This window comes from Balaenoptera musculus, chromosome 18 (genome assembly GCF_009873245.2).
Source record: "Balaenoptera musculus isolate JJ_BM4_2016_0621 chromosome 18, mBalMus1.pri.v3, whole genome shotgun sequence".
Lineage (NCBI taxonomy): Eukaryota > Metazoa > Chordata > Mammalia > Artiodactyla > Balaenopteridae > Balaenoptera > Balaenoptera musculus.
The window spans coordinates 64,956,028-64,982,179 of record NC_045802.1 but is presented as its reverse complement, the minus strand read 5'-3'; the positions used below and the strand labels follow the sequence as shown (position 1 = coordinate 64,982,179).

Sequence of the window (26,152 nt, the reverse complement as noted above, 5' to 3'; positions counted from 1 at the left end):
GGGGAGAGCACGGCCCTGCCAGCACCTTGATTTGGGACCTGTAGCCTCCAGAAGAGTGAGATGATAAATTTCTGTTGCTTTAAGCCACCCAGTTTGCAGTACTTCTTTATGGCAGCTCCAGAAACTGATACACTAGCCTGAGCCCACACTTCTGTCTTCTCAACTGTACTAAGACTTCTAACTTCTCTTGCTGTCGCCCTCCAGTGAACATCAGAGGAATCTTTTAAATCACACGTCAGACCACATCACTCCTCTGCTCTGGACCGACCAACGGCTTCCATCCCACTTCCTGGCCCACTGCCCGCTGCTCAGAGACCAGCGCCCTCCACGTCCCCTGCTCACTCTCCTCAGACACGCTGGCCTTCCTGCCATTCCTCCAACCTGCCAGGTCAGCTCCTTCCTTAGGACCCCCCTCCCCCAGGTGCCTTCGTGGCCCTCACCTTCGTGTCACTCAGGCCCCAAGAGGCACCAGCTCCCCAGAGAGGCAGTCAGGATATCAGCCCCACCCCCTCTCTCTTTCATCACATCTGTCCCCATAAGAACAGAAGCCCCACGAAGGCAGGGCCTTGTCCTACCGCCGCACAGGCTCTCACGTGTATGGGGCGCAGAAAGAGGCCTGGGCAGTGAGACCAGCAACCGGCTACACCAGCAGCGTGGGCGTCTCTGACTGGGGGTGCTCGCCTCCCTTCTGGTGTTAGTGGAAGATGCTCTTCAGGCAAACCAAGCATGACAATCACATGGATACAAACAGGTCTTCGCATCTCTAATTTCCAAATACTAACACTCTTTGACTTAAGTTGTGGAAAGGGAACACAAATAGTTCTAAATAAAATAGCATCATTACACTCAATAAATTTCACTACAACAGTGATAATTCAGTAACTCTGCGGCAGCACTTTCATATACTTTAGGGTTGATGTGGCCTAGGGTGTGATAGTGACATTTCTACAGGTCTTCGGATTCATCCTCAAAGGCATGAATACCAGCTCTGAGAAGAAGGGGGCATAAAACTGAGGGAGAAGAGGCTGTTTACCATGAACTCAAGGAGAGTGACCTGATGGGGGGTGTGGCCTTCAACACACCTGAGTGCTAGCAAGTTCCACAGGCTTCTAGAAGCTACTTACATCTTTCAATACCAGAATCTGACTTGCATCTTTTAGGTACTGCAACTGATGAGTCACTAGGATTGTGATCTTCTCGTGCAAGGCTTGGCGAATACACCTACAAATGTAAAAGGTACAGCATGCAAAAGCGCATTAATGGGGGTGCTCCAAACCGAAAACCTATATTTGGAAACATAATGAGACAAAGACAACACAGCAGTCAAAGATGTGTAGTTTAAATACCAGTATAAATAATACAAATTAAGTATAAATATAAGTCAATGATTCTGACTAGGCCTCAAATTCATCAGCAGCAAACTTGAACCTAGTTCTGCTAAAAAATTCTAAAAAGCAGTCCAGTGAAAGAGGCACCAACAGCCAAGTTTTTTTTTTTTTTTCTTTCAAAAACTCAGCTTAACAATTATTTACATGTTTCATAATGAAAAACAATTGAGCAATACTGAGATTCCAAAACTTGACTGAACCAAAACACTATTCTATCACCTTGTGGGAACGGGAGAAGACGGATTTATGTCATATAAAAATGGGTACATTTTTCTTAGTTTTCTGATTATTTATGACATGTAATGTACATATTAACAACAAAAAAATTAATAGATTCTTGGTAACCTTTGCCAGAGTGCATTTTCTAGACACTTCTTCCCAGAGAATATTAGATAGAAAACGAATGCTAGCGTGGCCTCCGTCAGTCTCTACAACATTCCCAGTCCCACCCAGGAAGCAAATCCTTTTTCATCAGGACTGAACACCTTCCAAATATGAAAATGAAAGAACAGAATCCACACGGCACAACTCACAGTGGAAATTATCCAACAGCTCAAAGACATAGCAGTGCTCTATAGCCAACCCGCTGTGTGATCAGCCCACCCGAGACGGCTGTTCTCGTGCTCTCTGCCCATCCCTGCTCACCCAGGGCCTGCTTCACCTACGCCCCAATCACGTGACTGACCTTCCTACACACTTGCCCCAGGCCCCAGCCAATGACTGTGCCAGCTTCAGCTCAGAACGCTCCACCATGCTTACCAAAGGGGCGGCCAGGGCTGTGCTCCTTCCCTGGTTCCCACGGTAACCGATGAGCCAGCCTGATGTCCATTCCCCTGTAACCGGTAATCCTCCCTCTCCCCCGCCTCCCCGCCAGGAGCCCAGACTGCTGCCGTGTCCACCACACACGGTGGGGTGTCCCTCCAGGACCTTGCTTCAGACATGGAAGCTCGCCGTGGCCACTGAACCATCCGTGTCTCTGTCGCTGACTCTGGGCTCTTTCTCAGGTCTCAGCTGGGCAAGCACAGGCCCTGCAGGCTGCGGGGTGCAGCCCAACGAACACTCTCCGTGTCCAACCTTACGGGTGTGTTTACAGTAACCCCTCAGACTGCTCCACGTTTTAAATGCCGACCCCTAGGGACTCAGCCCCGGGCTCATCCCACAAGGGTCGACGACCCCTCCAGGGAAGCGAGTAGCCGGGTCCGGGGCCCCGGTGACCACGGGCAGGGCTCCAGGCGTGTACTCTGGGTGCCCGAGCCCCTCGCAGAGCAAATCTCAGGGACCTGGGCCACAGCTCAGCCTGCTGAGTGAGCCAGATGCACAGTCTGGAGGAAGCAGACTGCAGCTCAATCCCTCTCACGAGCCTGACAGCGTCGGACGAGCTACTAAACCTCAGTGTCTTCATCTCAAAACAAGGCCAATGACAACTCACCCACCTGTTCTGAGAAATCAAACCACCAATCCGCTCAGTACACGTCAGCCCCCTCCTCCACTCCCTCCTAACCCACGTGCGGTCATGGGCTCTGGATTCAGGACAGAAAAGTCCTAAGGGGACATGCTGGACACTGGGTCTACGATCAGAAGCAAGAGCTCAGGATGTAGACACATACACCATTATGTCCAAAAGGATTCACTCTTCCCGTTGACATGTGTTAGTTCAGCTTTCGTACCTAAGTCTCTTAACTGAGTAAACCCGCCTTCAGTCTTAGTACTAAAGCTTTTCATGGAACTGTTTCTCCTTAATTCAAAATTACCTGCCGACAGTCCCTGAAGGTGGATGTTAATCCAATCTGAAGGGCTGCTGTGTCCAAGATGGAGCAACCCAAAAATTCTAAAATGTTTCCTTCCTAACATTCCATCACAGATGAGGTAATACAAATAATTACAATGAAGTCATCAGTTGATGACTTTAAATTTTTCCTAAATAATGCGCTTTATCCAAATCTCTAGGAAATACTCTATTTTTCTAGTTTTTAGAATAAAGATTTCCAAGTCATGCCATAAAAATGATTCATTCAGCAACCAGTTGTTTAGCTGTTATTCCTATATAAGGGCTGTGTTAATCCTATAATCCTATATATAATCCTATATAAGGGCTATAATCTTATATATAATCCCGTATGAGGGCTGTGTTAAGAGGGGACACACCCCACAGTAGAGGGGATACAAATAAGGAAGACAGAGTCCCACCTTCATTCCTTCAATCAGCAGAGGTTTGTTGAAATGGCAGGCACTTGACCTACATCTGCAGGTCAGGAAAGCAGACACTACTCAGCACCACGTACAGGAGGACACACTAAACAAGTATAGAAAATGCACTATCGGGCCGTGATGTGTGCTCTGAAGGAAAAGCAAGGGGGGCCGCTGTCTTAGACGGGGGTGACACGGGAGCCCTGAGACTATCTGGGGGAAAACATCCTGGAAAAAGGTACAGCGGGTCCAAGGGTCCTGGGACAGAACATGCTGGGCTAAGGAACCTTCCTGCATTCACAGCTTATAGGGGGTGGGGAGGACTGATACATGGTCAAGTGCAACCCACTGAGGCCTGTGGGAAGACAGAAGGGCACAGGCTCCCCCTGAAGGAACAGGAGGGAAAGGCAGGGGCTCTGGGACACAGGGAGCAGTATCTACAGACAGACAGGTGTGAGAAAGGGCCCGTCACAAAGCCAGCGCGGCCGAGTGGTGTGAGGACCAGCTGGCAAGGCCGATGGGGGCAGATGGCAAAGAAGCTGGTTCTCCGTTTGAGGACCTGGAGCTGCAGCCTGAACATGAGGGGAGCCTGTGAAGGGCTGGAGCAGGAAGGGCGAGCTGTGTAGACGCAGCGTGGGCATCTGATCAGGACAGACCCGAAGAACTGATGACGCAGGAGGCGGGGGGTCTGGCGATGTGGGGTTCTCTGAACCAAAACGGGATCCACAGCTGGACACAGGTGAGACTGCATCAGTTCACCTAAGGCTCTAACCTTCTGTAGGTGATAGAATCCACTTAAGGTTTACAACGTGTAGTTGGAAAACTCAGAAACCTTAACAACCTTCAATATATATTCATGACTGACGGAAACTGTCAACAGCAAGTAGAGGTGCGACTGATTCACTTTAATACAAAACACTCCCCCTTACTAAGCTTCGACACGACCACCATCTTTCATAGCATACTGTTCCATCCAATTTTCTAACTCGTTGAGAACATTCTCCAGGTGCTGCTGAGCGATTTCCTAAACTGCCTTCCTGCTCCCTGCCCTAAGTTTTCCAAAAAAATGTGGTTCTGATTAGCAAACAACAGTCTGAACAAGGTTGCTTCTATGAAGCGTACATCCAAGGTCACTAAATCCAAAAGGTTGGAAAGGACTTTATAAACACCTCCTGTGCTGGAAGAAGAGCTTGGAAGAGCTTCTGTGATAAGCACACCAATCCGTGGCGATCAGTACACCTTCCTCTCTCCTCCCTGTGACACGGATGCAATGGCCAGCCGAAACTGTTCTCGGAGTGATGGAGAACTTGTGCAGACGCACACAAGACGGAGTGACAGACATCTGTGAATTCCGGGCAGGGCGCTGGGAACAGGGAGGCTGAGCTACTCAAGACCCAGGAGGGTGGGAGTGGGTAACCTCTTTCACAGCACTAGTGCCTGCCACTGGACTCGTGACAAGACACAAGGCACTTCTCTAAGGGAAAATGCATCAAGTCACGATCAGGAGAGGGTGGGAAAGGCAAGTCAGATCAGAGAGCCGGAGGCCATGCCACGTGTCGGCTGCCCTGCTCTCTCGTGTTCTGAAAGAGTCAATGCTACTGTGCACTTTTTGTGTGTGTGTTAAGATATACGTAACATGCAGTTTACCATTTTAACCATTTTTAAGCATATACCTCAGTGGCATTAAGTGCATTCACATTGTTGTGCAGCCATCACCACCATCCATCTGCAGAGCTCTTTCACCACCTTAACACTCAGCACAGGTACATACTGACTCTGGTGGAACCTGCCCCCCAACCCCTGCGTAGTGGACGTGGAATCCCAGCTCCTCGTGTCCAGAGCTGAGCCCCTCACAGCTCTCGCTCTCACACTGCTGACTCTGCTGAGGTCTCTCTACTTCGCTATTCTGGACCTGCCGTAAATCAATCACGTCTCCCCAAATCCACTTGAGACACCTTAGCTGCCAGTACCTTAGAATTTGGTGTCAGGGCCTTTAAAGAGGTAATTGTTATTCTTAATTAGGGTGGGGCTAATCCAATCTGACCGGTGTCCTTAGAAGAAGAGACTAAGACATAAGGACAGAGACACAGGGGTGCACGTGAACAGAGGAAAGACCAGAGGAAGAGACAGGACACAGTGAGGAGGACACCATCAGAAGCCAAAGAGAGAGGTCTCGGCAGAAACCAGACCTGCCCACACCTTGATCTTGGACTTCCAGCTCCCAGAACTGTGAGAAAACTAATTTCTATTGTTTAAGCTCCCCCCACCCCGCCGCCATCTGTGACAGCCTGCTATAGACAATGTTGTGTCCTCAGAATTCATACACATTAAACCTAATCCCCACTGTGAAGGTACTGGAGATGGGGCAGTTGGGAGGTGAACAGGTCATGAGTGTAGAGCCTTCATGAACGGGATTAGTGCCCTTATAAAAGGGACCCACACGGCTCCCTCACCCCTTCCGCCATGTGAAGACACAGGAATCAGGCCCTCACCAGACACCAAGTCTGCCAGCACCCTGACCTTGGACTTTCCCAGCCTCCAGAACCGTGAGACATAAATTTCTGTTATTTCTAAGCCACCCAGTCTGTGGTCTCCTGTGAGAGCAGCCTGGACAGACAGAGCCCTAGCAAACTAAGAGGAACTGACAGCGAGAATTTCCAGATAGCTTCTCTTTGCTGTACGACCTGCATCCTCCAGTCGAGGACGTGCCTGCTGTTCTTCTCACAGCCTTGCTTCTTCCCGTTTAGCAAAAGAAGCTGAATCCTATTCTCAGTGTCCACCTTCGCTTCTAATCTTCCTATTTAGCAAAAGGAACTGAATCCTATCCTCAGCCTCCACAAACCCTGCCCAGCCTGCAAACCCACAGGCCACTTCCCGCTAAGGCCAGTGCACAGGGAGCTTTCCAACTTCACCTGAAAGCCTAGAGCTGCCCACTTCTACTTTCATTTAGCATTTACCATCCTATATCCAAACGCTCTAAACCGTGACTCTGCGGAACTTTTCCCAGGCATCTGTCTTAACAAGCTCCATAGAGACAGATTCCTTAGAGGCAGAAGTGAGAGCTGAACGTCTTAGTCTCCCTTATTCTGCCCCGTGTGGGTCCTTCCCCTCTCCTGGCTCACTGTTCTGCTTTGTAAACTACGAGGTTTTGTGCAACAACATCTGTAAGGGCATGGATCTCAGTGCACACAGTAGGGCTTTAATAAGTGCAGCTGGAAGGGCTCGTTGGCTTTAACAAGGTGAACAACAGCAAGGTAACTAACCGTGGGGTAGATGTGGGTGCCGCTTCAGAAAAAGCAAGTTCACGAGGCTTTCAAAGAGGCCAGTCTAGACTCCAGAAGAGGCCTCAGTCAGCGTGTGTTAGGACACGTTATACACAGAAAAGCATCAGAGCTGTTCTGCTTCAGGGGTTCAGTGGCCAAACAGGAGCCACTGACAACAAATTCCAGAAACTCAAAATGAAAGTCAGGATTTCAGCCAGGTATTAGATACCGAGTTTGAAATTCAACTTAACCCTACAATGTGGGTCTAAGTATTAATTCTAGTAAGCATCCATGAAGCAATGTTAAATATTTGAAGTCATACTCCGAGGTGGAAAAAAAATCATTCTTAAATTCTAGACTTTATTAAGTATTTCCAAACCGATACAATAATAAGCATAAACCAACAAGGCCTTTCCACAGAAGCCCTATGTCAGTACTGGAAACTTCGCTTCTGACGGGCCTTTAACAAATGATGGAGGAAAAGGACCGGCAGACAAGTGCCAGGCTACTGGGTCCCACTCTCTGATTCAAAAGCCATACGTACGTTGTCTTCCTTACGGCTGGGGTCTGGGTCCATCCACAACGTGTGGCCGTCAGCCACAAGCAGCAGGGGGAGATCTGCCACCTGCTCCTCAGCTCCCTACAGCACAGACTCCCTGACCTCCACACACTGCAAGCTCCTTCTGCATTTCCCTGTCTTGACCTCATCATGATGCAAAATTTCTCTAGGATGGATCTTCTGTGGAGGGAAGGGAGGGGAGGGAGGGACACCAGGGCAGAATGAGCTGAGTCTCCTGAAGCACAAACGCTTTCCTGAGCTCTCTTCCCTGAACTCCACAGGGTCCTTGGAAAGCAGAAGTGATAGGAAACAGGAGCAAACTCACAGTTCAAACAAGTGCCTGCTCACTTCTGCATCTACTGCACTGAGCGGATCGTCCAGGAGGTAGATGTCTGCATCCTGATACACGGCTCTAGAAAACGTAGAGAGATGTCAGGAGAAGAACGCTTCCAGCTTCCTAGATCCCATTTCTGAATCATGACGGTGTCCAACAAGTCATTATTCATTCCAAGAGCCCATGGAAAAGGGCCAAGACCCTGCTTCACACAGGGGCCACCCGGTGAGCGGGGTCTGCCTGCTCACTTCCACTAGGAGCCGCAGAGGAGGGAGGGGCAGGATGGCAACTGAAACGCCATTTACCTTGCGAGGTTGACCCGGGCTTTCTGCCCTCCGCTCAGCGTGGTTCCTCCGTCTCCTATCACAGTTAGGTCTCCATCCTCCAAAACCTCTAAATCCTACATGGAGATAGAAAGGGGAAAAAAGAAAAAGATTTCAAATGTGTTCTCCTCCTGCCATCCTAACCTTTTTAGCATTAGTTCTTCATACAAGTATTTGATCAAAAGCAATGGGTACATTGCATAGTGACTAAACTGTAACCTTAAACATCTTAAAAAACATCTCTCAGGGTTCTTCATTTGTTTACATTCTGTAGTTTTTCACAGCATTTATGCATTAGGTCATTTTAACAGATACTTATTGAGGATTAACTATATGCCAGGCACTGTTCTGGGCACAATGAATTCAGCCATGAGGAAACAAAGTCCCTAGAGTTTCTTTCCATGGTGGGAGATGGAAAAATAACATGAGTGCAAGTACTAAGGACTAGAAGGAAAAAGAAGCCAACTTAGGGGGATAGAGAGTAAAGGAGGGAAAGTGAGTCTATAGCAGGGTCAGGAAGGGCTCTGTTCAGAGGGGGTCTGAGCAGATCTTCTGGAGGGTGGAGGGGCTTACGCAGACCTGGAGAGGGTGCTCCACACAGAGCAAGGAGCAAGTACAAAGGCTACGGGGCAGAGGTCCGAGGTGTCCCAGGACAAGCAAGGAGGCCAGGAGAGCAGAAACAGATTGAGAACGAGGAGAACAAGGGCGGAGACAGAGCAGGAGGAGCCCTGGTTCCACCCCCAGTAAAAGGGGGAGGGGAATGGGGGGGACTGACATGGTCGGAAGCTTTTAAGGAATCACTCCTGCCTCTTTGTGGAGAACAGACAGTAAGGGGGGAAGGGTGAGAGAGGATATCAGTTAGGAGGCCACTGCAATAACCTGGGTGAGAGATGACGGTGGCCAGGACCAGAGTGGGAGAAGTGAGAACGGAGAGGCGGGGTCACACACTGCACACACATGTGGAAGGCAGAGTCTGTAAGGCCTGCTGATGGGACGGGTGTAGGCGGTAAGAGAGGAGGACGACTGTTGTTTGGGGCGTGAGGAAGGGGAAGCACAGGGTCTCCATTTACTGAGCTGGGGACGATGGTGGATGCAGGTTTAGGGGACCTCGCTTGTGGACGAGCTGAGATGACCTCCTGGTGATGTCACAGTGCAGCTGGATATGCAAGTGCGAAGGTCTGTGCTAGAGGCACAAGTGTCAGGGCTGGTGTCCCAGGCTGGTGAAGGCACAAGACTTTTTAATCCAGGAATAAGTGTGTCTTAAACTGGACATCTTGCTGATCTCGACCTCAGCTTCCCACTTTCAGAGAAGGGATAACACCTGACCTCTGTCTTCACAGTGATACTTAAGGCATACTGACAGAGCGACAGACAAGGTCTACACAAGAAATGGGAGCAGAAAGCAGGCTGCGCAGGAAACACAAAAGCGAAGGAGACAGTGTGCTCGAGGGACACCAAGCAGATCAGCTGGACTAAGTAGGTGCCTGTCCGTGGAAGCAAGAAAAACTCAAATTTAAGAAGGATATGAAGTTTTGACTTGAGGATCTGGGAATCTATCAAAAGTTATATTTGAATATTATTTAAGAAGTAAGTAGACAAATCAGAGTACCTGGGAAAAAAAGAAAAGACGACAAGAACATCCCCCAAATGACAAGATAACAACCAGATTTAAGTTATACAGTGTTATACTAGAAACCTTTACTTAGATTGCCTATAATTATCACTGGACAGAACGTGGCGTAGACAAGCAGAGTTTGTGGGGAGTTTGTCATCTACTAAACTCCTCAGGCGTCAACCTAGGATACACAGCACTATCTTTCTGCAGATGAAGTCCTCATTTCTTTGTCTCTACTTCAGCAAATTTGGGGAGAAAGCAAGTGGCACACTGGGGTCTCCATGATAAACAAGTCATTTGATCTCCCTAAGTCTCATTTTCCTCTTCTACAGAATGTGCTGCAGAAACAAGAGTCAGTAAACTCAAGTGTGCTGTGAGAATGAAAAGAAGTGTTATGTCCTCAAGTCCATTCTCTACATCTTTATTCCTGTCCTGGACTTGAGGACATGGGGAGGGGGAAGGGTAAGGTGGGACAAAGTGAGAGAGTGGCATTGACATATATACACTACCAAATGTAATACAGATAGCTAGTGTGAAGCAGCTGCATAGCACAGGGAGATCAGCTCGGTGATTTGTGACCACCTAGAGGGGTGGGATAGGGAGGGAGACGCAAGAGGGAGGGGTATGGGGACATATGTATACATATAGCTGATTCACTTTGTTATACAGCAGAAACTAACACAACATTGTAAAGCAATTATACTCCAATAAAGATGTTTAAAAAAAAAAAAGAAGTGTATGAACACCCTCTGTAAGTGGAAAAAGGACATGAATTGATTGTAACTTGCTATTGGTGACTTATCCCTATTTTCTCATCAAACCAACAGTGGGACCCCATTCACAGTGTGAATCACAACAGGGAAATCACATGACCCTAAGAAGAAGAGAAATACTTATCTCCATCATAACCCTCCCTGACAGCCAGAAAGACACACAGGCACACACAGGTTCCCTGCACCCTCACTGGGTTGCATCAAATGAAAGGCAGCAATTGCTCTGTCGTGAAAATTCATCATTATTTTACATTATTTCTTTGTTAGGCTCAAAAGTTTATACCATCTCTTGATTTTGGTTTTCACGAAAAACAATGAGCCATTTTAAGACAGGTTTCCAGCCTTAAACACACACACACAAGCGCACACACAGTTACTGAGCCTCCGTTTCACTGTTGACAGTCCTTGCAAACTGTTCCACTTAGATTTTATGCGTTGATTTTATGTCATTTTGGTTTCCTTCTCAAAACTGCACCAAGCTATAGCACAGCAATCTTAACCACATTCTAGAAAAGGCACTTAAATCCACTCTTTCATTTAGCACAGTTAGGCATAAGAAACAGGCTCTCTGAGTCTGGTAGCAGGACTTGAAATGTGTTATTTACTCTGCAAATTATTTATGGACCAGCCCCAAATGGGAAAATCATTTCAAAGGATTTGAAGTAAAATCCAAGTCAGGCTAATTTCCCAGCCACCATTTTCCGATTAGGTTAAAGGGAAAAGCCTGACCTGAGCATATATTACACTTCCTCCCACTGGAGGAATTGTTACCTTTCAGTTAAATTTCACCAATTTTCACTGGAAAGCAGTACGTAAACTAAAGAAACACAAGGAAATGGCGATGCTGGTTTGACGCCACCCGTCCTGAAGCACATCAAGGGCCCTTCAGCGACGGTGGAGACTTACAGTAGAAACATCTCGGAGCAGACTGTGGGAATAGCTGATGAGGAGCGGACGTGAGGTCCTGGCAGAGGAGGGCTGGCTTCCAGAGTCAAACGGCAGGAGGCCCCTGCCTTTCTTCACAGTTTTTCTTCCATTTGGAATCGCCCCTCCTCTCACAGCCTGTCAATATCCTGCCCATCTTTCCAGGCTCAGCCCAAACACACTCTTCCGTGAAACCATCCTGGAGTCGTCTCTTTTCCTGCTGGGTTCCTAAGGCTTTGTTTGCAGCTTTCATGTAGGACTTTCTCTCAGCTCCTGGAGGGTAAGATCTGTGCACCAAGCACTGTTCTGAACCCTGGTACTGATTATCTCTAATCCTCACAACAAGCTGCACAGTAAGTACTGGCCCCATTTCACAGATGAGGAAACTGGGACTAAGTGAGGTTACACCGTTGATCTGAGGACTGTCAGCTTTTAACCAGAAGAGTTGGAATCTGAACCAAGCTCATGGCAGTTCATAGTCTTCTGCTCTTTCACATCATGCTATCCAAGTGGTGACTGAACAGTATATTTGAAATGAAGGTAATACTAAAATAATTCAAGACTTGAAGGCCTCTATACCTAGATAAGGAAGTACCAATAAACTTATTATTCTATGACTGTCAAGGCAATCTGAAAATGTCCAAGTTGGCCGGAATATGGTAAATATGAAATAAAAGAACAAGCTTGTGGGCACCCAAGAGGGGTTTGTAAATTCAAGCGATCTATGTGAGAAAATATTAAACTAGAATTTATCACTGTGATACCTTTAAATATGTATTGCCTGAAAGTTTTTAAGAGCCTTCAAGTGGTTGAAGATAATATGCAGACAAATGTGACATACTATATTACTTATGTTATAGTAACAGAATATTTTTATTGTTGATTTATATAATGTACTATGTGTAGAGCACCTATATAAATATCAACTCAAAAATGGAAGATAGGGGCTTCCCTCGTGGCGCAGTGGTTGAGAATCTGCCTGCCAACGCAGGGGACACGGGTTCGAGCCCTGGTCTGGGAAGATCCCACATGCCGCGGAGCAACTAGGCCCGTGAGCCACAACTACTGAGCCTGCCCATCTGGAGCTTGTGCTCTGCAACAAGAGAGGCCACGATAGTGAGAGGCCCACGCACCGCGATGAAGAGCGGCCCCTGCTCGCCGCAACTGGAGAAAGCCCTCGCACAGAGGAGAAAAAAAAAAAAAAAAATGGAAGATAAATACTCAGATACCTTCCTTCTTACATGTCACATTTTATGCAAGTGATTCTACCAAAAACTAGCTGAGCTTATAATTAATAGTTAATTTATTTTCAAGATCACTCTAACATTTATAGAGTGCTTGTTACATCCTTAGCAATCAGGTGCTTTAAAATCATTACCGCATTTCATCCTCAAAACAACCTTATGAGGTTGACAGTATTATTATCTCCACTTCACAGATGAAGAAACAGGCTTGTAAGGTGCAGACAATCAACCAAAATCACACACCTGAGACACAGAGAGACACTGAGACTCAATCCCTGAGCCTTCTGACTCCTGGGCCTTGGCGTCGATGTCATCAGCCTGAATCGATGTTGCCAAATGTGATTACATCTTATCTATTTTGTTACAGAAAAGTTTTCAGCTCTATGAACTTTAATGTTTACTTCAATTAGATACAGTATAATGCATTTATATTATTATTAACATATGTAATTATGTTAATTAGACCTAGTATAATACATCTATGTTGTTATTAACATATGTAATACAAGAAATGTTGCTTTTTTTCTGTTTTTTCCCTCAGGATTTGGGGGAAGTGGGAGGTAAGGAGATCTGTAAGGAGAAACCTTTATTATATTTATATGTACCTACGTACATATGTATGGATGTAGAGAAAAGGGCTATAATAGCAACAATAGCTACCATTTACTAAAAACCTGGCATATTTGCATTTTATAGGCACTGCCTGTAGCCTTTACAGTAATCCCACACCTCCCCCATTTAATAAGAGAGGAAACAGACAAATACCTGGAGTTACCACCCAAGACTGTTTCTCTCCAAAGGCCAAGGCTTTTCTACTACACGTGCAGTCTCTGTATCTACAGGCCAAAATAATTCCAGAATACCACTATTATCTGTGACTGTCTTATGCCCATCCACTGACACAGGGATTCCAGAAGGAGATAAGCAGAGGATCTCATTACTCATTAAGTGGTTCCCAGGTGTCGTAAAGACCTTGCTGACCCCTTGCTAATCAGAGTCATAGACGACGTTTCAGAGCAGCAGCAAAACCTCTTGGAAACCCTCTGACCCAACGCCCTCATTTTGCTGCAGAAACGTCAGAGGCCCAGGCAGGAAACAGGACGTGTCCAAAGTGACAGCAGGCAAGTGACGAAGCCGGGGCCAGGACTCCGCTCTCCGCTCCTTCTCCGCCCTGGGCCTCCCTTCCTGCCAAGGAGGGAATGGGCACGAGGGGCCCCAACTCTATCTCCCGACCACGCAGCCGACCAGGAGAGCAGTCCGTGTTTATAAACCTCACATCGCGTACAGAAGAATCGCTGTGCAGCCCCAATCCCGCAGGGGCCCCTTCCCACCAGAGTCTGTGCTGCACGGACACCCGAGGGTGGGTGAAGCCCCAGAGCACGGCCCGAGTTACTGGTCCCATCACCCCACGGGGCTGGGGCAAAGCCTCAGCCCCCGGGGAAAACCTGAATGGCAGCCACTATCTCAACACCTGCTTTTCTCCAGAGATGCTCAAATGTGTGGGAGAGACAGGGCTGAGCTTCACCAGAAAGGCGAGGTCGTGAAAGAAACACCCACACACTGGCCTGCGTCTCTGGAGTATGATCTGGGAATCAGGAGCTGGACATGATTAAGGTAAAGAGGAAATGTCTGAGATCTGCTTATTCCACATTCAACCTTACCTTCATCCACTTTTTAAAAAGCAAAGACTAATTAAGAATGTTTAACATTCTTAACTAGCAGAGCAGCCCAGCAGGACGTGTATTTCATGTACCTGATGTTTAATGCAGCTGTTCTTGCATCCAGGTATCCTTTACTTGACAAATACTTGCTCTTAAAAAGCTCTGTGTGAAGAATATATCCAAAATTATTCAAAGAACTCTGAAGTGAGTTGTGTCCAAAGAGCAAAAGTCCATCATAAAGGAAATCATCACCCTCTTGTGTACACATACCATGTTTAGATTTCTGTATTTTGTTGTACAGAACACAGGAGACTAAGTGCATGTGCACATGTTCTTAAAATCTCTTGCAACACACAGACGTGGCGTGTCTGTGTCCACACCATCACAGCGCTCACCACACTGGGCTGAAATAATCTGCCTGCGTATCTGTCTCGCCCCAGAACCTGGTTGCCTCTGGAGGGCAGAGGCATCTGGGTCTTGCTCACGTCTGTTTCTTTAGCTCCAGCACATGGCTGCACATTCACTACACGTGCACTGACGGGACCAAGTCAAGTCACATGAGGAAATGCTCAAAGCTTCCCGGAAGAGCCATTACAACCTCCAGACCTCCTGGAGGGACCAGTGTGACAGAAAGAAGTCCCCATTGTCTCCGTCCATCCACAACAGCTGTCACATAAATCATTTCCTTCACTGAGACATCCAAAGTCCCAACAAGCAGTTCCCAACTGTGTAACATGAAGCACCAGGAAGGAAAACACAACGTGCTTACTAGCTTGTTAAAATAATGTACTTAATAGAATATTCAGTATGAGGTTTTTAATCATTTGTAAGTTTTCATTATGACCCTTGGTTTTAACTGTCTATTTCATTAATCTCCACAAGGTGGCAGCATAAGTGCATACATGCCTGGCCCTTTACTAATAAATAATTTGAAATCTCCACTAATCCCTCCATTTTCATTTGATAAAGAAATGAATCTCAGTAATGCTCAGCACGCAAAGGGGCACTTTATATGATAAAGTCACTCTTGGTAAATTAACTCTTACAAATAATGGTCAAAGCTCTAATTTCACAAGAGCTCTGATTTAACACCAACAGCAACAAAAAATGGGGAATAAAGAAATTAACTATGGGGACTTCCCTGGTGGCGCAGTGGTTAAGAATCCGCCTGCCAATGCAGGGGACCCAACACAGCCAAATATAAATGAATAAATAAATTAATTTAAAAAACTCTATTAAAAAAATTAATTATGACATCATGGGTCAGAGTGATAAGGCCTCATATTTATACATGTTTCACGCATTACCTGTCCTGGCTAAACAGGGGCAATAAAGTACTACCGTAAGAAAAACAAAAAACATGAAGATACATGCGACAGCACACAATCCAACGCGAGGGAGAAGGACAAAGTACTCATCATGCCAATCACAGGTAGTATTCCTGAGAGACGTAAGAGTGTATGCCTGTGTTAAGAAAACTGTCAGTAACTGCTAATGTTTAAAAAAAAAAAAAAAGAGTGGTTACACTTGATTAGTAAAATGCCCAAAAGAACGAAAGGCAGAGTCTGGATAATCTTCAAAATGAAAAATTTTGCTGGAAAGAACTAAACTAATTATAAAACATTCACATACTAAAAAAAAATGACAATTATTTTTCATCACCAAAAAAACTAGCCCCAGATTTTATAGGTATTACAAATCTATCAATAAGAGGCTAGATTTTAATACATTAGAAACATTTTTTAAGCTTCTCCATTCCTTTCTTCCTGTCTGACACCTAGGGTTCCTATTTTACTACCTTTCACTCAGTTATGACAACAAAACAATGAGCCACATACAAACATCAGGTTCCCGTTGCAGCCCTTCACGGTCTAATAGGGCCAGACATCGAGTTCCCTCCCTGTTCAGGCTTCAGGATCGGGCACCGCTCTGCCGTGACCAGAAGGGGGCAGCACTCGACAGCCCAGGGGTACCAGGGACTGTCTCCTGATTAGCCAGGCTCAGGCGACACTGACTCAACAAGGACCATCTGAGGGATGATCATGTGATCATCAGCTGAGCCCCACTCTGTAGCAGAGACCGTTTGAAATCCCTGCCCCGTGGAGATTTGGAGGCTCTCACAGGACCATTTATTTTAAAGCTTCAAGATTGAGACCAAGTCCCATCATTTCATGAATGAGACCTGGGTCCCCGAAAACCTCCCCCACCTGCCCACCTGGCTGTATAGCAGAGCAGGTTACAGAGCTCATGTCTATCTCCTGCCTCCCAACCCAGCATGCCCTTCATTCAGAAGCAGCTTCTCCCCAAAACCTCCAAGGACTGTGCCCCTCCCCTTCCGAGGGCTCTCTCACCCATGACCTAAGTTGACAGGTCCTAATTACTAATGACCCCAGCGTGGAGCAGAATCCTCCCATAGGCAAGGCCAGGACCACAGAATAGGGTGCAAATTGCAGGGAACATGTTACTAAGTTCTTGAAAGAAGAACAAAGGAGCTCATTTTAAAATGCTACATAGTTTGGTACAAAAGAAATCTGGTAATGGGTCATTCAAAGTATGTGTTAGCAGTCACATAGAGTCGCCTTTATAATGGAACTTTAATGATGCTTTCCATGAATGTGCATTATGACGAGAAATACCACGCTGGAGGTAAACCCATGTGCACAGAGGACCATGGAACCAGGGGGCAGGGGGAGCGTTTCAGTCGTCGGTAGAGGGGCTGCACAGGGTGTGCAGTATTGACAACCTCTTGAGAGCAGACCGTGTGTTTTCTGTTTGCCTGAACATCATAAATAAACCAAGTGTTGGAAAATCACCAGTTCTCCCTGTCAGCTTGCCGCACAGTGCAACCCTGCAACTGGGAATCACTGGTGCTCACTATGCCCTCCTGCTGTCGCCTCCCCGTCCCTGGCTGCCACCAAAGTAGCCAGAACCATCCAGAAGCTAAGGATGGGGAGCCTCCACCCTGCCCCACAGCAAAGATCTGTATGAAGATCCATGGCTTCACTCCATATGTAATAAGATGACCTGAGAACATCAAGGCAAAAAATGTACACTGATCCCCCAAAGCCTCTGGTCTGTAACAACTGTTCATGTACCTGTTAGTTAACCCACTCCATACTGCAGCATTTTGTCTGTCCAATCCTATAAAGTCTAACATTACAAACGTATGTACTTGAAGTTCAAAATGTGCTGGTACTTTGAAAGCTCTCCTGAAAATGAGATAGAGAGCAACATGTCAAACGTCTTAGGCTGATTTTATACTTAATCTCCAGTAATTGCAAACCTTATTCCTGATTTTGAGAATTTTTATAACATACTTTCATTAAATGAGCAAGTCATACTTTACAACATGTGTAAAATCTGAAAATTCTCCAATAAATCTATGTCTTCAGTTGTCTGTTAGCAGTCAAGATCTTAGAATGAAGAATTTGTTACCTCATCCCAAAAAGCAGTGAAATCTTGCACGTCCACTATGGTTTTACCATCTGATGGCAGCTGAGGGTTGCACCGTGATATCTCATCAAGTAACAGAAAATTCTACAGAAAAGGAAAAACAGATTGTTTAAACTGCAGGAATAAAACACAAACAAAAATAATCGCTTTCCTGGAATTTGCAATAAAAAACTTTATACAGCTTATATATCACTTTGCCAACTATATTTAAAATGTTGGTTCACATCAGAACATACTAAATAATATATAGAATAATATATACTATTACTATAGCATACAGTATATACAATCATATAGTACACATAGTACACATGTATAGCTTATTATATATATTATATATGTATGTGTGTTTGTATGTGTGTGTGTATATATATATAAATAAATAAAAGAGTTCCAGGCCATGAGAAAAGTTGTAACTTTCTCAACAAGTATACTGGTTTACTAGTTCCTCCTTAAGGAGAAAATATGGCTCCAAACTCCAACATATTTAAAACCCGGACATTTTTATTGTTTTACTTTTGTGTTACTAACAACAAACAGGGGAGTCGGAGTTGGTAGGAAATGATTCCATAAATATTTCCTGAATCCCACCATGTACCAAGCACCATGCGACATACCAGGAACACAGAGAGGAAGGCCATTCCCAGGCCTTCAGGAATCAGGCGGCACAGGACAGGCTGGGAACACAAGACAAACGGCAGAGACTCTGAACGAAAACCCTGGCTCTGCCTGTTTTGAGTCGTGACCTTTTCCTGGGCACTTAAGTATACTCTGGTCTTCTCCTCACGTGTGTTAAATCAATATCACTGCTTGTCATTAACTATCACTGAAGTCATTGCTCTAAAAATGAAATGCTCTTATTAAGTTTCTATCTCTTGAGAAATAGTTTACAAGCATCTATTCACAATCACTTGTCTCTTCTCCTTAGTCAACGCCCTCTCCCCTCGACAGCAGGAATGGCCACATCTCCCACTTCTTATTATTTTCACACCCCTTAGCAGCTATTCAATGCAACTCAGCTGAATAAAACCAAGTCCTGCGAACCACTACTGAACTAACAGAATCATATATAGGAAAAGTCCCTCTTGCCCTGCAAATGCTGGACATAATTCAACAAGAAAAGCTACAGTGGTAGAGAAATACCACCCTCACTGCTCACTCCCCCCACCAAGAACTGTGAACGTGTGGCAGACAGAGACTGCTGGCTGTTCTCAGAATCTGCTCTCGTTCCTCTGAGGTACCAAACCCCGGATTTTAGCTGGCACCTGGCAGCCTGGAAGGAGGCCCTCTCTCTCCAGCCCCCCGAGCAGATAGGTATAGCCACGTGACTACACCCAGGCCGGTGGAAAGTGACAACGTCCGGGACCTTCATCCACCCCACGGCCTGGGCCTTGGAGGTCACCAGCTGGGTCAGGGCCACGTGCAGAGGAGTAACAAGAGAGAAAGAGTCTGGGTCCCCAACACCCTGGAGGATCATACTAGCCACGGAACTTGTTATGGGGTGAACTGTGTCCCCACAAAAAAAGCTATGTTGAAGTCCTAACCACAGTTACCTCAAAACGTGACTTTATTTGGAAATTGGGTTGTTGCAGATGTCATCAATTAAGGTGAGATCACACTGGAGTAGGGTGGGCCTGATACTGAGCAGGAACCTATAGGGCTCCTGGGCTCAAAAGCCTTTCTGAGTCGCCCATTTCTTTGATTACAGGAAATAGGCTTCATTCAGCCTCCATGACCTTCCCTGAGTTCCAACAGGTAGGTTCAAGCTGTTGTTAATTAGGGAAAGGAGGGGATGGGAGACAAGGAGAAACAGTCAAGAGAAACAATAGTGCAGCCTTGCGGGCAGGGTCGTGGTTCCCCACCCAGGGATACACAGAAAGATATCTTTGAGCTGTTTTGCAGATACTGAAACCCACACGAGGTGGGAGAAGTTAACGGTTAAGCACATAGACCCCCAGACCAGTTGGAACCAGAAGGTCGATGATGTTGACGCCCACTTACCTCCCCACCAACCAATCAGAAGAATGTCCACCAGCTGATCACGCCCTCTTTGAACCATTAATATAAAACTTCTCACTACCCCCTCCAGGTTGGGACACACAGTTTTGAGGGCATTAGCCCACTGTGGCCCCCTTTGCCTGGCAAAGCAATAAAGCTATTCTTTTCTACTTCACCCAGAACTCTGTCTCTGAGATTTAATTCGGTGTCGGGATACAGAGGCCAGAGTCGGCTTCAGGCCCTGAATCCAATATCACTGGTGGCCTTATGAGAGATGCAGAGACAGACACACAGACAGAAAACAACCACACGATGATGGAGACAGAGGTTGGAGTGATGGCACTTACAAGCCAAGGAACGCCAAGGCTTGCCTGCAACCACCGGAAGCTAATAGAGGCAAGGAGGGATTCCCCCATCGACTAAAAATATATATTCACAACCTAAAAGCTGAGAGTGATGTTTTATTCTGCAGTATTCTTAGGACTTCAAACCCAGGAGGCAGCATCTCAAGTAACTACGAGAAAACTGCTCCAAGGAGGCGAGGGGGGAGCTAGGATATATAGGAGTTTTGCAACAAAGGGCAAGTACTAGGAACAAAAGATTACTGTTAATTAAAGAAAACCAGATATCCCAAGTTAAGGAATTTAGTGCTTTTCTAAGTACTGGAAGACGCAAGAGTCTGGGCTCACCGAAATCATTCCCTTGATATGCACCTCAGCTATCTGGGGCCAGTGTCCTGTGTTTTCACATCCTGAGTTTCCTCAGGGCTTCCCCACAGGGAGTAGCTGCAGTCTGATGGCTGGTAGATGGCAGGTATTCCTTCCCATCCTGAGTTTCCTCAGGGCTCACCAGCTCATTTTGGAGCGCTGCAATCGCTGATGAGTGTGACATCCTCGTTTACTGATATGGCAGGCAATATTCCATTTCTCACCCCTTGCAGGATTCAGAGAGATCTTGAACCTCCTGACATCTTGATTTCAGACTTCTAGCTTCCAGAACTGTGAAACAATAAATTTCTGTGGTTTTAACCACCTGGTTTGTGATGCTTTGTAACGGCAGCCTCAGGAAACTTACAGAGCCTTACAAGGACTCTTGAATGAGAGCAAAACAAACTATCTGTGAAAACAGCTTTAACATGGGTAATTCTAGGACCCACAGGCAAACTGAGTCCTAAGCAACACATGGGGCAACTGAAACAAGCACGTGAGGATGTCTGAGAAATAAAAACGACACACGAATAGTAACCTACTACCTTAAACATCATAAACACCCTTCAAGTCCTTGACGTCCCCATCTATCATGCCACAAAGCTACAAATGTGATTGCAACCTTCTACGTCCAAAGAACAAGTAAAAACTGAACTTGAAAAGGAAGACGGGATCCTTGCATTTCTCTCAAAGACCAGCTGGCGGGAGATGCGATCCACTCTTTCCCTCCTCTCAGGCTCCCTGAGAACCTGAACACTGGGCGCGGCTGCTCCTACCCGCCGCGAGCCCGCGTCCAGCAGGAGGCAGGATGGACAGTGGTCTGAGGACTCCTCTGCAGGCTTTCAGCCACTGCAGCCTGAGTTCTCTCTCCACAGCACCCCTCCCATCGTCAGCCGGGTACCAGCTCTCGCCTGTGCTGCCGCAGTTCATCCCTCTCCCAATTCTCCTTTCCTCTTGAAACAACATAATTTCACAATCTCACTTACTATTGCTGTAGCAGAAACTAGTTGAGACATCCCCATTATGTGAGCCCTTATTCTTTCCACCCATTCAACCGGTCTACAGGTTTTTTCCCCCCTCTCTTTCTTGCTTCATTGCACTCTGAAAATGACTGCCCTCTAGCTAAAGTTGTACTATGCACCTGATATTTACTTCTCCAAGACAACACTCCCTAACCTTCCTTTCCTTTGTGAGCATTCTTCATTCCACAAAGAAGGTCACAGAATGATAACCTTGAGGACCACCAGAACCTGTTCCAGAACCACCTGATGCCAGCCCTAATGATCTCAGTGTCTCCAGGAGAAAAGAAGAATCCAAGACTACAGCAGCCCTGATCCTTTTCTACAGCCCTATTTTCCACTCTGAAACTCTAAGACCCCTTCCTGTTTCCCAGGAAGGTGGGGCACAGTCTTGAGAGCGTTAGCCTGCTGTGGCCCATTCTGCCTGGAAAAGTAATAAAGCTACTCCTTTCTACTCCTCCAAAGCTGTGTCTCCACGTTTCTATTCGGCACTGGTGAACAGAGGCCTTTTGCGGCAATACTATTAATCGTTTGAAATCGTTTTTTTTTTTTTTTGCTGGTTCCTTCCTCAGCCCTCCCCAATACCACCAACCCTCCCCCAACACCACTCCCTCCTGACCTCTTTACAACACCTCTGAGAGTGTCCACCACACTTAACACCCTCCAGTGACCCACAGCCCCTAAGTCCACATCACCAAGTGGTCTCTGCCTGGACGCCCTGAGTACTAATCCCACCCATCCTTCCAGGCCCATCTCAAATGCTAATCCTCCTGGGAACCAGCTCAGGATGTTCCAGGCTGGCACTGCGCTCCCTAGCTCTGAATCCCCGTAGGGATATTAAGTCACCAAGATGGCAGACACGACATCATTCACGCACTTACACAGACCCAACTCCAACTAAGACTGAGCCTTGCACAGAGTCGGCCCATCGTGGGCATCAGCTAAAGGAAGGAACAGACTGTAGGGCTGGTTCAAATCCGTCCAATCTGCATGGCAACAGCCTTACACAGTCTGAGCTGACACAGCAACAAGCAGAAGGTTATACGTATGTTATACATCTTGTCTAGACCGAAGCAAATTCCAATTTCAGCTTAAGCATGTTACCAAGACAAAAACTCAATATTCAGTGTGTGCATGGTAGAACAGAAATTCCCCACTTTCAAAAAAAAAAAAGTAAGTAAAGAAAAGTATTCCCTAAATGAGGAATTACATCTATTGACCACTTGTCCACAAATAATAGGTCTGAGTGGGTAAAGAAGTCACAATCTTCCAGGGCTTAAATGAGACTCCAACACGTGACCAGCTTGTAAAGGTGTCAGAAGTGCTGGCCAGATTTTTCTCCAGGACTCAGGCTGATGAAAACGCTGAAAGTAAATTGCCATTAGAGCCATGAAGTGCAGACCCAGAGCAGGTCTTGCAGGAAAGTATCAATGTCAGAACTGCAGCCAAAAAGGTTGACATCCGAGTAGCTGGTAGGGGAAAACCTAAGCAGCTTTGTGAACAATATAACCTCAGAGATACCTTTTACAGATGTAAAAGTCACTGAGGACTTTCAGTGCTCTGAAGTTAAGACAAGATATCTGGAGTTGTGCTGCTGAAGTTGTTCAATGCCAAGAACTCCAGTCCCCCTTCCTTACTGAGAGAAAAATAGAGGGACTTCTTGGCCCTATAAGGTCATAATAAATCATTCATTTTCTGTACATGAAAAAAAGGACATTGAAAAGCACGTGTAAACAAGAAGACACAACACTATGAACATGTAGGTTTGCCTCAAGGGTATGGACCATCGTACCACCTCCAAGGTGACCTGACTGGAAATCCTGGAAGACGGCCCATCCAATCTGCTGAGTCCCAGGCTGCAGAAGGCAGTGGGGCGGCAGGGCTTTAACACAACATCGTGTTCTAAGCTCTACGTGCCCGCCACGATTCCAGCCCGCCTATGGTCAAACAACGCCCTGTTCTGACTACCTGGTCAATGCACTTGGCTGGCCTTTTCGTCCACTCCTGCTGAACTCTTCACCTTCTAAGTGGGCATGAACACATCTAAGTGAAAGGCAGGGAAAGGAAGAAAGGTGAACATCCAATCAGCTAATTGTATTCATTGCCTAGGACCTGTCATCTAACAGGAAAGGAGGCTCAATCAGGCCAAGGGCCTGCCAGCGGTGTGAGTCTTACAGCAAACACCAGGCATTTCAAAAGCCTTTCAGAATTCAAAACTAAGTTCACGCTCTTCTCCTCCCCTATTCCATGTATCAATGATTCCAGGTGATTCTGCAGCCCCAAATCCCAAAACAGCCCACGATCCACCTCTCCCCTCCCCCCATACCCAAATCAAGACCTGACCTGAGTGGCTCTCAAATCTGGCCAAGTCTCTCTATTTCACACTAAACCAATCCACACCACATGGTCCTTGGATTGCATTAGCCTCTTGACACGTCTCCCTGCCTCCGCTCTGGATCCCAATCCCCAGCTCCCTGGCCCCTTCCTTAGGCTGCAGCCAGGGTGAGCTCTGAGGTAATAAAAACTTTCATGTTACCTGTAGGGTCCTGTATAGTCCCCTGCTCAGGCCTCCAGAGCCTCTCCTCTGCAGCCTCAGACATTTGTGCTTCCTCAGATGCATGGGTCCCCTTCTTGTGCACTAAAAGCCTGTGTCCCATCACCCTCCCCAGGGAAATGCGGAGCTTCAGCCTTCCCCCTCCTCCACCCTCCCCCACATAATTCTCCAGGTAACTTCCTCAGCCTTCCCAGGAAGCACGACCTCCAAAATTACACCAGCGTCTCTGCCAAAGCACCTCATGGCCCCTTGGACTTTCCTTCCAAGGACTGATGACACACAAACGCGCATCCACAATGAGTTTCACTACTTAATTCTTTATTAATCCCCCACTTAATGAAACAAATTCTAAGCAGGAAGGACTTCTCTGCATTTGCCCCCTCCATTGTACATATGTATCTGGCACCTCGCCAGGCATCAGGTAGATACTCAATTATTTTGTGCAATAAGTGATTGAATGGATGAATAAATTCCAAATTTGTTCCCACAAAAGTCTAGCATAAACCAAGACAAGTTTTTCCTCTCAGCTGATTTTAGTCATAACGAGATCTGGTCGTCTTTCATATTTGCTAAAATACATTTTGGCTTTGTGTGTTTCTTTCTACAACTAGGGCAACGTTTCCCAAATGTGGCCTATTTTCAGGTATACAGGAGCATTTACTAAAGACGTAGATACCTTGAGCCCCACACAAGACCTAGACCTAGTGAATCAGAAATTCCAAGGTGTGACCATTTAGTTTTAAAAAGCACTCCAGGTGATTCTGACGAACTAGAGAAATAAATTTTTTAAAGGGTTATAGAAACCATATACAGAATCTAAGACCTGAAAGAAAATAATATTTCAACGATTACTTCAACCCACCAAGCAGGAGTTTGTCACGCTAACACCAACCCTTCTCACCACTCTCATTCTTGGCCACTTGTCCCACCTTTACTGAGAGCAACTACTGCCAAAAGAAGTTTAAATTCCTAGACCACCTTCCTGCTGGAAAATTTATGTACATGAGGGAAAATTTAAGTTTCTTGCCCAAATCAAAGATGCTTCATTCATCAGGACACAAAGCAGCCTGACAAAGTCAGCCCCAGAAAATCCCAAGTTCTCAGCAGGTCATAATTTTAATGTTACTGCACACACCTACATGAGAAGGAATTTCAAGACTCAGACAATTCAGAGGCATTTTTGAGGAAAAGAAATAAAATCCACCCAAATATTTGAGCATAATTCCCTGAAAACTTTCTGTAGGACTCCTTTCATGCTACACTCTTCGGTGCATCACATAATCCGTCAAAGAATCAGTTACCAGTTTTTCCACTAAAATCATGCTTAATGGTTAGGCATTTGCAGGAACCCAGACATCATGGAGCTCGATGGTTCCTCCAGTTGCACATTTTCTGAGCACCTGCTATTTGTGAGGAGTATAAAGATGAACGAGGCACTGTATCTGCCCTTTAGATAAGTCTGGAGTTCAGGGAGGGAAAGAGATCCACAAACACATGGCTCAGTGAGGACGAAGTCACATCCAGGAGCTCAAAGGAAGAGATGGGGATTCAAGAGGGTGTGATGTTTATGTCAACCTGGCTAAACCCAGTCCCCAGACACTTGCTCAAACACATATTACAGTGAAAGTATTTTTCAGATGAGATCAACGTTGAAATCAGTAGACTCTGAGTAAAGCAGATTATCCTCTGTAATGTGGGTGGGCCTCATGCAATTAGACAAAGGCCTTCAGAAAATAAAGACTGACCAACTCCAAAGAGGAGGGAATCCTCTCTCCTGACCACCTTCAGACTTGAAATGCATTTTAGCATAAAGCTTCATTGTTTTAATCTTCTTTTATTTCACGATGATCAGGAAGACGGTCAGACTAACGTTGTTAACCAAGTAAGACTGAGGTGTTTCTAAATCCCTGCCAGGCCCAAGAGCCCAGCCCAGGAGCCAGGCCAGCAGAGTCTACATGAACACCAGGCTGTGCAGGGCACAGTTCCTCTCTCTAGAGAGCAGGTCCACCAAGTCTGAGACAGGCCCGCAGCTTGCACCGGGACACACCTCTCCTCGAGCTACAAAATACAAAGAAACCATATGGGACTAAAAATAACTGTGTGCATGCACAGTTGGGGCAAATTCTGGACCAAAAGATTAAAGAAAGACA

General features: G+C 46.2%; 1 protein-coding gene across 1 annotated transcript in view; it reads right to left on the bottom strand.

Moving 5' to 3' along the window:
• LOC118884069 (multidrug resistance-associated protein 4-like) overlaps nt 1–26,152 on the bottom strand; it is a 130,630-nt gene that overhangs the window by 97,320 nt on the left and 7,158 nt on the right. The window contains exons 3-6 of the mRNA XM_036831384.1: nt 17,707–17,808; nt 8,037–8,131; nt 7,723–7,809; nt 1,125–1,221 (exon numbers count right to left, since the gene is read on the bottom strand). Coding sequence (XP_036687279.1) covers nt 1,125–1,221; nt 7,723–7,809; nt 8,037–8,131; nt 17,707–17,808 — 381 coding nt within the window. The remainder of the gene's footprint in view (nt 1–1,124; nt 1,222–7,722; nt 7,810–8,036; nt 8,132–17,706; nt 17,809–26,152) is intronic.